The 15,119-nt window shown below is 49.7% G+C and overlaps 1 protein-coding gene across 1 annotated transcript; it reads left to right on the top strand.

Moving 5' to 3' along the window:
• Positions 1-441: 441 nt before the first annotated feature.
• LOC138683910 (uncharacterized) lies at positions 442-3,323 on the top strand. Its single transcript, XM_069777220.1, has 7 exons — positions 442-966; positions 1,282-1,367; positions 1,835-1,929; positions 2,030-2,135; positions 2,397-2,505; positions 2,659-2,796; positions 3,144-3,323. Exons 1-7 carry the CDS (start codon positions 442-444, stop codon positions 3,321-3,323), a joined length of 1,239 nt encoding a protein of 412 aa, XP_069633321.1.
• Positions 3,324-15,119: the final 11,796 nt, after the last annotated feature.

The raw sequence follows: 15,119 nt of genomic DNA, 5'->3' as shown, positions 1-15,119 counted from the left end.
TGCAGAAGAGGGTGAGCCTTGCCTCCTGGCCGTGGCCCATCCTGTCCCTCCGGGCCTCCGGAGCAGGGCACGACGTACCATCCCCAGGGCCGCCCGCGTGAGTTGTCTGGCAGCCTTGCCGCCTCTGCGCAACCCTGCCAATGCTCCCCCTCCTTGCTTGCGTTTTCAGGCGGTGGACATCGGCGTTGGGACATTTGCACTTGTCCCAGCGCGTGCCACGGTGGGAGAGGACAAGGCTTTGCCCGTTGAGAGACCCGTGTTCCGGCCGTGCAGGTTTCTGAAGAAATTCTACAAGCTCAAGTGTGCAAAGACCAAAATTCCTGGTAAGAAGACGGGTGCTTCCCCTGCACAGCCCTTGCGTTCGGCTTGCTGCCGACACCTCCGTGACATGGCCGAGCAAAGGCTCTTCCCACCTGGAGAGCGCTGAGCGCGGGCACGCGTATGGCAACCCAGCAGCCTGCCCCTCCCCGGGGAGCCAGCCTCATCTCCCCAGCTCACCCTCCGCTCCAGCTGGTTGCTCGCAGCAGGAGGCAGAGCTTCTCTTTGCCTTCTCCTGTCCACCAGGTCCACTCTGGAGATGTGGCCGAAGGTGAAGGGGGAGTGCTCTCCAGCAGAGCGTTGCCCGAGGGCTGGGCGCCGATGGCACCTAGTCTCAGAGTCGGCCGAACTGCAGTGGGAGCGACTTGGTCGCTTTGCACTTGTTTCCTAGACGAGACGCCGTTCGTTCAGCTGGACTTTGAGCAGATTGCTGCCGAGATCCACTTCCGCCGGGAAATCGTGGAGCGGTGCATACACGAGACCCTGCTCTTCTTCGCTGGGGCCCTCCGAGACAACAAGGAGGTGGAGTTCTCCTTCAAGGGCATTGGCATCCTTGCCGTGCGAAGAAAAGTGGTCAGCATGACCTTCGTGGATGACTGCCTGCTGGAGCTGGATGGCACGGGCAACATGCCGGCAGCTCTTCTCGGGGTGAGCTTGTCATTTCTGTGGGGCTCCTCCTCGGGGCTCTGTGGCAATGCTGTCAAGGCTCTCTCCAGCTGCTTTCTGTTGGCTGCCGTCACCTGCCTCGCCACCCGGCCTAGACACGCTCTCGATGAGCTAGGCCAAGTCTCGGTAGCGCCTCGGCCCCTGCGAGGGAGGGGCTGATGACATCAAGGGAGAAGGTGGTGCGAGGCTTCCTGAGAGGCAGCCTTTGTGTCTCTGAGCAGCGAGGCGGCTGGCCACCTTTGTGAGCAACCAGCAGGTGTCCTGGGCGTCTGCTGATATGTCCCTGTCCCCTCGCAGGACTCCAAGATGATGCGTACCGTGGCCTTCGCGGGCAAAAACGATTTTAGCCGGCTCAGTCGAGATGAGGTCATCACGCTGCCAAGGTGAGCAGGACGGCTTCTGCAGGCCCCAGCTGGTCAAGGAGCAGCTGCTCAGCCCCTGCTGTGGGGGCACCCTCTTGCCGAGGCTCGTCTCCTGCCGAGCTTAGGCAAGACCAGCGCCTCCCCAGGAGAGCTGCCCGGTCTGCCCGCTGCTCACTCCTCCCCGGCTTGGAGAGTGCAGACAAAGCGGCCAGTCCGCTCTCGATGTGCCCTGAGAGAGTGAGAGGCGGGAGGGTCTGCGGGGGCAGCAAGGAGGGCGCGTGCGGCGATCACCAGCTTTCTGGCGTGAAGGCAGGGGAAGCACCGGCTGAGGCTGCTGGAGACGGTGGGGCCCCTCCAGTGCCACAGAGAGCTGCGTCCTCCAGAGACTTGGCAGTGGCTCCCACAGGTGCCTGCCAGCAGCTGATGAGCGCCAGCCCCCAAGGGAGTGTGGTGCCCTTTTGCCCAGCTGGTTCCTTCCTTTTTTCCAGGCTTGCACTTGAGACCCCCCACCAACCGTCGGCCCCTGCGATTTCTCTGAAGCCCAGGAGAGAGCCGGCGCCATGGGGCGGGGGTGCCCGCAGAGGTAATGTCCCAGCCGAGTGCTGGCCGGGGGCTGTGGGCGCTCCTGTCAGGCCCGCAGGGTCCCAAAGACGTTGTGCTGTCCTCTTGCCTCCCACTTGCAGTGAGCGTGCTGGACCCGGTGTTCCTGGCTCAGCGGAGGGTTTCTCTAGCCAGGCAGCGGGCGAAGGAAGGCGAGCAGGCAAAAGCCAAGGAAGCTGGCCAGGCCAGGTGAGCCTCGCGGAGGAGCGGTGTGGCTGGGGGCGCGGGGGCACACCGTGCCCTCGTCGTAGTGCGAGGGAGGTGTTTCCCTTGGCCGGGGGGCTGCCTGCGCCGATGCCGAAAGGCCCCGGAGGCGTTGTCCTGCCGGACACGCGGTCCTCCGGCCGAACCGCTTGGTGGTGCCGGAGCCGGGCAGCAGGCTGCGAGCCCGTCCCGGAGCAAGCGGCTCAGACTGGGCTCCCACAAGCTCAGCCTGCCATGCCTCTTCAGAGTCCTGCCAGTAATCCGGGAGAAGTCCCAGGAGGAGCTGAAGCAGCCCAGACCTCCAGCTCAGCCGCGGTTGCAGCTCCCTGCGTGCGTTCCGCAGCCCTCGGGAACGGTATGCCCTAGGGACTTGCCAGCCCTGCGTCACGTCTCGGGCTCTGGGCCAGGGCAGAAGAGGCGGCAAGAGCTGCCCACCGTCCCAGCCCTCCCGCCCTGCCCAAGCCCAAGGAGACTAACGCCACCTGTGTGGTGTGTGCCTGGCCTCCAGGGAACGGGCTCGCTCCGCACCGAGAGGGCAGAAAAACGGCTCCGGCTGCTGATGGCATCCAAGCGCCGAGAGGTGGAAGCGGACGTGTGGCGCCAATACCATGCCAGCAGAGCGGGGCAGAACACGGAGCGAGGCCAGGTATGGCATGCACTCCCAGCCCCCAGGAAAAGGGCATTTCCCCTCCCCGGGAGGGGAGCAGGGAAGGTCTCCTGGCACGGGCACGGCAGGAGTGCTGTGGCCAGCTGGCCAGGCAGGGGCCTTCTGTCTGCCCGCTGCCCTGCTGTCCCTACGGCCCCAGGCCGAAGCGTGCGGTCGGCTGTGGCACGGGCGGTCTGTTGCGTGCCCATACCTCCCCGCGAGGGCTCAGCACCACCGCCCGGAAGACTAAGCCAAGGCTGTGCAAGTCACGCGCCTGGGCTGAAGCCTTGGGAGCAGCCCCAGCGAGTGGTGGCGGGGCTTTAGGAGAGTCTCTTCTGCCTTCGCAGAGCCCCTGCCGCCACGTCTTTGAGGATCCCTACCGCCCTCCCCACCTCCTGAGAAAGGCCTATGCCGAGAAGCTGAAGGAGGGGCTGCAGGAGAAGGAGAGATGCCAAAGCGCCGCAAGGCAGAGAGCGTCAGAGGGGCCGGCAGAGCTGCACCTCCCGGGGAGACCGTGGGCAGTGTAAGTGTGTGCCGGCTCCTGCAGAGGCCGGGGAAAGCCTCGGGTAGCTCCCACCACTGGAGGCATCCGGGCTGAAGACGGAAGGCTGGCTCAGCTGGCTGGGCTCTGCCTTCCCAAAGCAGGCAGCCTGTGCTCGCCCTCCCCGCGCGGTGACTCCCGGGCACCCGGCCCTCAGCTGCGATGCCCGCTCGGTCCCGGCTCTCGGCCCTGCCCGGCTTCAGCCCCGGCCGATCTGCGCTCTCCTCGCCGCAGATGGGTTGGGGCACGAGGGCCCACGAGACGCCACACAGAGCCGCGGGCTGGCCTCGGCCGCACCTCCCGGAACCGCTGGCCTGAGCCAGGCTTTGGGGCGTTGCGGGCCCTTCTGCCCGGCCACAGAGCTGAGGCCCTTTCTTCTGTGTCCTTTAGCAAGGGGGAGAAAACGAGGCTGTTGGAGCGCCGTGGGAAGGCCCAGGGACTGCCAGCCACGCCACGAAGCTGAGAGCGCACCGCAGAGTCCAGCGGCAGGGATCTTGGCCCTCACGGCGGCCACCCGTGTCAGCGGGAGAGCCGTCAGCGGCGGGTGGCAGGGCCTCTGCAAAGGGGAACATGCCAAATAAAGGCTGCTGGTGCCTGTGCCCAGCCGGAGTGACCGTGCTGCTCCCTGCGCTGCCTTTCTCTGCGGCCAAGGGGACGGGAGGGGCCCTGCAGCCCCCTGGTCGGAGGGGTTTTTGGGCAGGGGGGCGGGCGGGACTGGTCCTGCCAGCCAGTGGCGACAGGCCACGCGACTGGAAGAGCGGCGTCCTTGCCAGGGCGCGGGGCACGGGGGCTGCAGAGCACAGCTTCTCTGCATCCCAACACCACTTTGTAAGGGATAAGCAGAGTGCCAGGTCCACGCTGGCCAAAGAAAACGCCATCGGCTGTGCAACTTGCTGGAGTACCACGACAGTTGTGGTATTGCACTGATGTACTCTCAATCTATTTTTTCAGGGCATCAGCTTTACTCTTGGGTGATTTCATTGCCAAGGCTGCCTTTGTCTCCAAAGGCCGTAATCAAAATACTCTTTTGCTCAATACGGATGGACTGTCTCCAGCTACATTATTCATTATACATTCAAAACTTCTGTTTCTATGCAGATGAATCTCTGTTTTACTTTGCATACATGTCTGTGTTGCAGATGTAAACCTGGACCGAATTTCATTGTTTCCCAGATGTCAGACTAAGGATGAACCTGTCCAAAGTTAAAGTTTAGACAAGACAGAATTTTTGCTTGCTGGAGTCTCTCTTCAGTGTGGAAGTGCTGATTCTTAACACACTTCCCCCCTCTGCCCCCGCCCGCTTGAAACATTTGGAAAGGAAGCTTATTTTGCAAATACAAAGCGATTCTGCGATTATCTGCATGTATTCTGCACTCACCCCCGTGATGGAGGCCTTTCTTTACTAGAGAGGGGGGTCAAACACTGGAACAGCCTTCCTAGAGAGGTGGTCGATGCTTCCTGCCTGTCACTGTTGAAGAGGCATTTGGACAATGCCCCTCATAACATGCTTTAACCTGGTCAGCCTTGAAGTGGTCAGGCAGTCGGACTAGATGATTGTTCTAGGTCCCATTCCAACTGGAATGGTTCCGTTCTGTTCTGTTCTACTCTATCCTACTCTGTTCTGTTCTGTTCTGCTCTAGTCCGTTGCAACGTGTACATTGTGGAGCTCTCTCCAAGCACAGTACCTTCAGTGAACAACAGGGAAATTGAGAAATTTAAATATATTCTTTTGTTTCTGAGTTAAAAAAACAACATAGGAAACACTTTTTAAGATCACTTACATCTCGGTTTCAATTCCACCGTCTTTATCCTTACTGGCTGCTTTTAGGATGAAGAGTTAAGGCATCCCTTTGTATTGCAGGCAAAATATTAATCCCGCCCCTGCTTTTGTGAAATTTGTAGTATCAAATGCGTTAGTGTTTTGAAGGGGCTTCTGTTTTTTTCATATAACAAATGAAACCTATAGGGAATCCTAATAGAGATTATTGGTCCTCTGTTGGCTGATTGACTGGTTGGGCAATATGACCTGTTTCCTCATGGCTTCCTCACAAGAGAAGGCCTTGTTTCCGTTCACTGAACAAATGCAAGATGGAAAGGATTGGGGCCTTAACCATTTTCCATGGACTTGATGAATCTTGGTAATTTACTTCCAAAGAAACACTTAGCAGAATTGCCACTCTTCATTTTAGTTAGTTGGGACACAACTACACAGCTTGGAAAGAAAGGGTACTGACGTAGCCGTCGTGTAGTCGTATGCCGTTTACGTAGAAAACTGATTTTGCATTTAACAGTGCTGCTGCTGAAGGGCATCTTCAGACAAATTTTGTCACATGTGACAGCTAACCATATGTTTTGTAGGGAGGCTGTAGTAAACAGTATGAAATAGTAAACCATTGCCCTCCACGTGAGACAAAGAGACACTTCCTAACTACTTCACACACCAAAGGGTTTTGTTCATCAAACCAGTCCTTGTGTTTCTGTAACGAGTGAAGGAGAAACTATTTAAATGCCTCATATTTTGGCATTCCAGTTGGTATATTATTTAGCTTTTTCTTCTTTCTGTTTTTTTGACATGATAAAGTGCCATTACAAGAGGAAAACCAATTCATGTGGAAAAATCCTTGGATTTCTGAAAAGAAACTTTGAATAGGGTATCAAACTATTTTGACTCTTAAGGTCCGGCTTGTTAATTGCTGTTTTTTTTCCTAAGATACAAACAGTTTTTTCACAGTAGGCATTATATTGATGTCTCGGAGACGTTTAGTAACTGATCACTTTGTTCTGTCCTCTGCTGCCATTTCTAAGTTGAGATTCCTCAACTTAGAGCAGAAATTTTTCTATGAATTATTCTACAGGTTGGTCTACTCAGTCCATTTTCTATTCCCCTGGTCCTCAAAGCCATGCAATTCTTCCTGTACTTTATTCCAAAACTGTCTTTGAGAGGGTGGACGGTCCATTGTGGCATCACCGTGGGGTGGAGGGTGGCATCACCTGGCGGTGGACTGTTGACGTCAGCGAGCGATGGACTGTGACCTCGCGTCCCTCGCTGCTTATCTTTGGGCGCCAGCAGAGCCTGGGCCAGTCTGGCTCGTGCCTGGACTCCTGCCGAGCGTGCCTGCGAGGTCCGGAGGGTCGAGCGAGGCTTCTCCTGGTGCCAGGTGGTGCTTTGGGGGCTGCCGTCGGCAGCTCTCGCTGCCCGTCCCGGAGCCATCCCCTGGGTTTCCCCGGCCCTGCCAGGTTCAGGCGGCCGGGCACCGCGGGGCAAGCTTGCAGCAGCAGAGGTGAGCCGTGCGGGGAAGCGTCCCCCCGGGGTGGCCGTGGGGCGGGCGATGGGGCTCGGGGAGCTGGGAGGGTGTCCTTCTCGAGGGGCCTGGGCGTTCCTTCCTCCCCTCCCCTCCCCGGGACAGCGAGCGACCATGGCCTCTCTCCCTTTTGCAGTGCGCGACACCCTTTGGCAGTGCCGGTGCCAGCGATGGGGAGCAGCTCCTCATCCTCAGCTCTCCCCAACCTGCCGCAGAGCGCAAACATGGCCACGGAGACGGAGTGGAGCTGCCTCATCTGCCATGATGCTCGAGATGACATCTCGTACGCGATGCCCTGTCGCCACCAGTTCTGCCTGGGCTGCATCCTGCGTTGGACAGAAGTGAAACCAGACTGCCCACTCTGCAGAAGACCAGTAGAGAACATAAGGTCTTCTGTGCTGGGAGAAGACGACTATCTGCAGTTTGTCGTCGCACGCACCGAAGAGTCGCCAGATGCCAGCAGCCAGGCAGGCAGCGCTCCCGGCCCCCTGCCCGATAACAGCCCCCATCACCCTGCGGCATCCCCTCCATCGTCTCCGCAGGGGATACCGTCCCCAGCTGAGCAGGGGGCTGCGGGGCCAGAGGCCGTGGGTGGCCTCCTGCCTGAGGTCTGGGCAGAACTTTTCCAAAGGCAGCAGCATCTCCTCGATCCCGTGCTGCCCTGGCTGCGCCAGGAGCTGGAGGCAATATTTGGGGCGTGGTGGTGGGAGGCAAAGAGTGCGGAGAGCAGCATCCTGCACGCTCTATGCATCTACGGTCCGGATGCGGAGGTCATGGTCCGGATGCTGCGGCCTGTCCTTGAGGAATATACAGCATCTCTGGTCCACGGCACCATCAATACCGTTGTGCGTCAGTGCAGCGAGGAGGCCCAGAGGCTGCTGCGGTCCCATGGTGCCGGGGAGGAGGACAACAGCCCTGCCGCCAGCTCCAGCTCCGCCAGCTCCAGCTCCGCCAGCCCCAGCTGCACTGGCTCCCAGGAGGGGACTCCCACCCCTCACCCGAGCTCCTCCAGCAGCCCGTCAGGGGCAGAGCAGGAGCAGCCCCAGGAGGAGCCGGGGCAGGAGGCGGCGGCAGGTCCCTCCGCTCCCGGCCGGGGCAGGGACCGCTCGCCCGGGGGGCGCCGGCGCCCCGCAAAGAGGAAGGGCCCCGGCCCCCAGGACTCTCCCCAGCCCTGCAAGAGGCCGCCTCGCCGGCGGCACTAGCAGGGCCCCAGCGACAGTTTCTTCAAAGAAAAGGAAATAAATGCCTATTTCCCTGGCATTCGGGGTCTCTGGGTGCTGCTTTCTGCCCCTTCTCCCAGTGCGTTTCCCGGCCCCCCACGCCCCTCCATCGGCCAAGGGCCCCCAGAGCCCCAGGGCCATGTCGGCATGGGAAATCCTGCTCCCACAGGAAATCCTGCTGCAGCCACAGAAATGGAAGAGGTTCTGAAAAAGCGCCAGGGTAATTCTTATAGAGGAGTAACGAGTGAAAGATTGACCCGGCATTCCTCAAGCAAGAAGAGGAAAACTCTGATAAAGGCAAGCACAATTTCTGCGTAACGCGTTAGTGAAAAATGTACAGTTTGCTGATGTAGAATCAGAGGAAATGTACAACCTGTAGACCAACTGGAGTAACTTTAATCATGGAGGAAAAAAGACCTATGCATTAATGTAAAAATGAGTGTTATAAAAGGAGGGCAGGAAGAAAGGGAAAGGTACAGGAAATTAGGGAAAAGGAGGTAATACCAGAAGCATTGTTCATATGAGCACTAAGAATACATACAGATCTTGCAGGTGTGTTTAAAATGAATGAATAAACAATGAAAGAAACCAAAACCCAGAAAAAAAAAAATGTGGTGTTCTTTAAAACTTTGGAAACTGTTTCCAGACACATTCAGTTTGTATTTTGGGTGACCCTTTTGTTGGAGAGCAGGAAGAAATTACTAAAGGCAGCCAAAGAAGGAGGGAAAAAGTAATAGCACTTAGCACATCATCTTTTGGTTTCTGATGTTTCTCAAAAATCCCTAACACCGGTATTTCCCAACACAGAGAAGGTTAGCGTATGGGATACACTGGAAAAGCTGTAGCTTTGAGACCTACTTGTAGCAAGCAGCAAGCACAGTAACTAAACAGGTGGTCACTGTCCTGCCATGTGCTCCTGGCAGTTGACCCTGTGTTGGCTTAACAGATAAAGCGGGCTGCTGTGAGCCCCCATGGTCACCCTGTTAGATGTGTCTGAGCCGTCTGCACACACGATTCAGCCCACAAGAGCCTGGGTGGCAAGAACGTGCTCCCGGGAGGATGGAGGGGAGCTCCGCTGGCGAACAGCCTCACACAGGCGAGGTGCAGAACGGGAGCAAGGGAACTGTGCGGGAAGTACCCCTAGCTATCCCCTCAGGAAAAAGCAAAGGGCAGGAGAGGAGGTGAAAGAGCAACACACTCCAAAGCCTAGCTCTGCAGTGACACCGACCTTCCTCCTTCTCTCTGCTGGTCGTCATGAGAAGCCACGTCTTTGAGGGCAAAGGCTCTTGTGCTTAGCCCAACCTCCAGTACCAATATTCTGCTTTAGAAGTTCACAGTCTTGCTGGAACAGAGCGAGTGTTTTTCACCAGTGTTCTTTGTGATAGAAAATGTAGTTTCCTCAGAAATACGCTTCACCTGGAGGAAAAAGGGATTTTGTTGCAACATTAAAATATTCAGGAAAATCCAAATAAATGTTTCATTTTGGGTGGAGAAAACTTAGTTTGGGTCTTCCAGTGCTGCTGTAGTGTTACGCAGTGTGGGACGTTCGTCAGGGAGAGCTAACACTTCCATGAGGCCTTGCGATGGGTCTAACAGACGCAGTCAGTCCTGTCACCCCAAAGTTAAGTATTTCAGTACTTTTCAAACAAATTCAATTAGAAATTTTCATTTTGAGATTAACATGCAGTAACGATGCTAATCAGATGTTGACATCCTACAGAAATTAAGCAGGAAAAACACAGGGCCTAAATGTTTGATCAACATAATTGAAATGCACTGTGGTTTTGCTCACATGAAGAGGTTACTCTGTTCACAAGGAAGGTTTTAGTGCACTCATTCAGAAGCAAGGGAGGAAACTAGTGTAAAAATATTTCTGCTATTTCAGACTGTTTAAATGAAGATTGAAGTGCAAGGTAAATTGTGATAATAGTATAGCTGTTGTAGTAAGTGGTAATATCAGGTTAATCGAAGTGGCGTGGGGAGCCATTAAGGACCAACTTACACACAGCAAAACTCCGCTTGCCCCCTGGTACTAGAACTCAAAAGACTGGTATTAAAGCTATGCCTTAATGTCAGAGCAATATTAATGGATCTAGCTGAATGTCATTATTGTTTAAGGACCTTCCATATTCCCAGTAGTATGCAACTAAATACATATTTACATAACCATAAGATAGTAAATTCATTGATCAATGAAAATTCCTTTAGGGTTGCTTGAAGAATTACTGGTGTTCTAAAATACAATGTTTACTAAAAACTTTATAACTGTGAGCAATAACATGGGCTGGTTTGATTATAGAAAAAAGCTAACAAATATTTAATTTCCCACTAGATCCTGTAGTCTTAATAAGTGATTAAAAAAAAAAAATGTATTAAAGATTTCTTTTTCCCCAGTGATGGACATTGCTCTATCATGTCCTTCCTATTATGTCAGAGCTGGTAAAAGCTGGGGAAAAAATTAAAACTGCATTTATAACTTTTCTGATTTTAGGTCTATGCTTCTCATTTGGAGATGTGCAGTCCTTTTAGTGATTTTTGTGTAACAGAATCTGAATGTGTTTAGATCACTAGTCAACACATTTTTTACTTGATAATGAAAAAATAAGAAAAAAAATTTGGCTCTGAATTCACACATGAGGAAGGAAAAGTCACCAAACCCTTGCTTCTCATACAAGATCTCTGAACAAACTTAACATCAACCACTTCAGATTAGAGATCAAGTTTCCTTTTATTTCAGTAAAGTCTGATACTACCTCATGTCAGATCTGAAATCTCTTGAGGATAACCTCTTCAATGACATCACTTCTGCGTCTTTTCTAAGACATACATGTGCTGTGGTCAGCAGGCAATCTCTTGGATAACAGAGTTAAAAATCATTGGCAACCTGAAAACCCAGAGTCCACTTCCACTACTAGTTGATCACCAATAGCAGACAGAAACCCTGTACTTTAACAGTAAAAACTGAAAACATTCAAATATACTTTACAAGTTGATCATCTTCTTGTTTTTCTGAAGTTCATTTATCCAACCCCCACCCAGAGGTTGAAGTGTCATGGTTCTAGACTCGACAGCTTCTCTTCACAAAGGAAAACAAACTCACACATTGACACTAAGAATTTCTGTGCCAGGCAGATACAGAAATACCTGTTTAGCTTTGGGTGTTTTACCCATTATTTGTTCCACCTCTCATTTTACGTTTTGTTAACACAGCAGTGACTCCTAAAGCTTGTAATAAGCTGAAGCAAAGGAAAACCTTGATATGTATGGCTAGACCCACATACCTTCATGGGCAGTATAAAAGTCTCCTTTAAGTATGAGGAGTCTGTTGAGTATTGGGAAAAAAAGACATAAAACTCACTGACACCTACATAATAAAAATCATGAAAACTTAACAGGTTGAGGTGGGACTCTTTCAGTAGTTTTTTCCAGGCCTCTTGGTGGTGAGGGAGAATGTCATACTTACCTTTACCTTCTCACATGAATTTTTCCCACAAGCATGTTTCCTCACAAACTTCATGCCAGAAATAACTGTGGCTACATAAGAGTGCTGAACCACTCAGATATTCTTAGTAGGACAAAGCAGAAATAAAACTGAGTTTGGATCACCAGATCTGTAAGCATAAATCCTGCTTAAAATAAGAAAATTTCATATAAAATAATCACATGGATTTCTACAGAAGCAAAGGCAAAGGAAGGTATGAGAAGGTAACTTGTGCCTTCCACGGATATTTGAGAACTAAGTAATTCTTATAATGCCCCTGAAACTGGCCACTCAATATTACCTTTACATAGGAAAAATATATTTGTCTGAATATTTCTCAAACGGCAGAAAGGTGCCAGTGAAGACAAAGTTGGAATGCATTAGAAATGGACTTGATAAAAGTGAGCGAAAAATCTTCTGTATGACTGCCAGGAAAAAGCAGTAAGAAGAATGTGAGGCTTTTGTGCAATATTCATGTCCCTATCACAAGAATAGAGTGTTATTCAGCAAAATTTATGCCTAGTAACAGACATCTAAGGATATTGCTAGATCATCAGGCACCTGGCAAAACAAGTAATAATTTTGTGTACAAGTTTCTCCCCATAACTGCACGCTATAGTGATGACAGGAGTTCAGGCTGAAGGAAAGGAAATGGACCAACAGATCTTTCCATGAGAATAAAAGAAGAGAATACTATTCACTATAAAGACTGCAAGTTGCTCTGCAGAGGGAAAATAAGTGGAAGATGCTGGTAAGATATTTTTTCCTACTTTCGTTGGGAAATAACAGCAAAATCCATGCTGAAATGCCACAATCTAGAAAATCATCATATATGTTCAGGGATTGTTCAAAATAGATTTCAAAATAATGGCTAAAAGAGGAGCATCAAAATATAATTATAAACAAAAAATTGTCTTGGAGATGGTGACTATCTGCTGAGGCCTTGTAGGTGTCATACTTTGGACTAGTTGGCATTTTTAATTCTGACAAAGAAAAAACTTTAAAGCTGTCAGTAACAATGTTTGCAAAGGAGAAAAAGGGAAAGCACTAAGCTGAGAGAAACTGTTCTCTTGATTAATTTTATGCATGTAACCAAAACACTTCTGGCTTCCTCTCAAAAAAAAAAAAAAAAAAAGAAGAAGAAAAAAAAGAGATGAGAAGAGATGAGAAAGGAATGGAAGGGAATGGAAGGGAAGGGACGGAGAGAAGAGGAGAGGAGAGGAGAGAAGAGAATGATAAGGAGTAAAGTTATACAGCTTGGCTTTCTGCCCTTGAAAACCTCAACACATGCGGTCAGTCTGTACTCATTTCCACTTGTAAATGCCTCTAAGGTGTGTCTTCATTAATGTGCACATGGAGTTATCCAGTGGCTATTTGCAGCCCAGGAGCACATTAATCTGATATTTAAACCTTTAGGAGTTGCTTTTCAAAAGCAGTAAGCCTCCATCTGCTCACATTGGGAAGTTCTAATTTCTGCCAATTTTTCAGCACATTTGGAAATAAGGCCCTTGATTTAAAAAGATATTCTGCTGTGCAGTCTTATATTTTTGCTCTGATACTAAAAAGGGTACATGAAATACACTAACATTTTAATTACATTCAAACTGAACACTCTGTAAAATCTTTATTGTAGAATAGCCACTAAAGGAAAAATGAAAAGGCAATCAGTGGACTGATGACAAAATCCTTGCAAACTTCTCCTACATTTTTCAGAGAATTAGGTCTTTTTAATTAGGTCACAGAACAAATTCACTGATACTGATAACTTGATTCATACAGACCTATTGATTTCAAAGTAAAACCACCAACATATATTAACTGGAAACATGAACACTCACTTCTATGAGGTCTACAGTATTAGAGATTCATTGGTCACCATTTTAACAAAATTAGCATTTTGGCTATTTATTTTTTCTTATAGTCACCTCTCCTATACTCTTACTCTTAGTAACATCACATACAGAGTTTATTGCAATGTGGACCACAGGCTGGGAGGGCATTGTAGGAGAGCCCTGGATCATCACTAAACATTCACATTTCCCAGGGCATCACTTACTTGCCTTTAATTCCTAACTACAGCTCAGTGCCTGCACTAAAGGGAAGAATTGTTCACACCTGTAGCCCATAATTGCAGCTGGTTCTTACTTCCCTGTCCAGAAAGTATAGGTGCTTTGATCTCAGATCAAAATAAAGGGAGGAGAGAGTCAAGTTCAGGGCAAGTATAGAAAAAGGGAATAGATTTTTTTTTCAGGTAAGCTGAAAAATTGTTTGCGCATACTATATTAAAGGCAGCAGAAAGATCAGGCACTCTGACTTTCAGGCTGGGATTTGCTATTTTTTTTAGACTGCTTTCTTAAGGCCAGACACTGCACCTAATCAGACGGAAAATCAAAACCATAGAGATAGTTTGGAGAATATTATCAACAATTCTGTCACAGTGCTTTTTGCCTAAAAGCTCTGACCATCCTCTGATTACAGTAATTATAGGAGATGGAAGCAATCACATCATGTCTGTTGCACACAGTTCCTTCCCAGGAGTAATCCATGAAGCAATGCTTACAAATCTATACCAGCAACTGTTGCTAGGCAGTCACAGAGCAGGGAATATGTGTTTCTGCTACACTTCTGAAGCTGAGGATGTTTCTGTGGAGCTGATTTTAGTCAATAGTCACCTCAGATATGAGACCCTGTGGTCAGTCTCCAATAAGGCAGTGCATTTAAGATCCTGCAAGAATGATGTTAGTATATACATAAAAGACCATGGAGCCTGAGGAAAGCTGGCAGCAGTTGGGGGATTTTTTTTCTCTGTCATTCTTTTGACTTTCTATTTTATTTCAGTCTATTATTTCAATAGTGAAAACTTCTGGCATATGATTAGTTACAAGGTTGTTCATGCTCGAAAGAGTTTCTCATCAAGGCATGCTGAGATATTATCTCAGTGGCTCTTTCATTTAGCTAATCTTTTGCTGTTGAAGTTGATTCTTCTCTTGAAACCACAAATACAGCCTTACCCATCAAACCAAATGTGTCTTGATTGCCACCTGTACTCTTGCCACGATTTACTTCCAATTTATCATCAACAAAACTTCTAATGTTCTTCTAATATGACAATAATTAATATGAAATTTTTCATCTCCAAAGAACCTTGAAGATGTGAGTATCTCTTTATAATTCCATTGTAGGTGATAATATTATTATGGATTTAAGCAGGAGGTTTTCAAAAGCATATCTGCTCAACAGGCATTCTTTCGTACAGCAGAAACAGTGCTGCAGCACACAGGTTATGGAGGATTTGGGAACAGCACAATAAACAGTGGTGCAGTGTTAATTTCTCAGGACCTGCTTGCATTAAAAATGAGCGTGAGCATGTTAAGACAATTTGCCATTTTACAGACTGCCAAAGTAAAGGATGGGAGGCAGGTGTCCTACAAGCAGTGTAACGTTTTGTAGTAGTAGAGATTCATGTATTGGGTGTCAGACTGAAAGCTTCATTTATTTTTGCTTTGTCAATAAATAGATTTTTAAGAGCATTTAAATAGCCAAGCATAATATGCCAAACAGCCAAAGAGCTGCAAAATGAAATGTAATGTATGCCATTGAATGTAACTGAGGCAAATACATTAAGGTGGCAAAAATATTTATTAAGTTTTCTTGTTGCTAAAGCAAGAGGAAGTAAAAGTTCAAGCAGCCACAGAGCAAGCAATTAAGGATTTGAAAGTAGGGGCTTAAAGTATTGGGTCAGCAAATAAGGTAGTGATGCCACCAGCTGATGTTTCAGA

Source organism: Haliaeetus albicilla, chromosome Z, assembly GCF_947461875.1.
Source record: "Haliaeetus albicilla chromosome Z, bHalAlb1.1, whole genome shotgun sequence".
Lineage (NCBI taxonomy): Eukaryota > Metazoa > Chordata > Aves > Accipitriformes > Accipitridae > Haliaeetus > Haliaeetus albicilla.
Note: the sequence above shows the minus strand (reverse complement) of the source record. Positions and strands in the feature narration are given on the sequence as shown.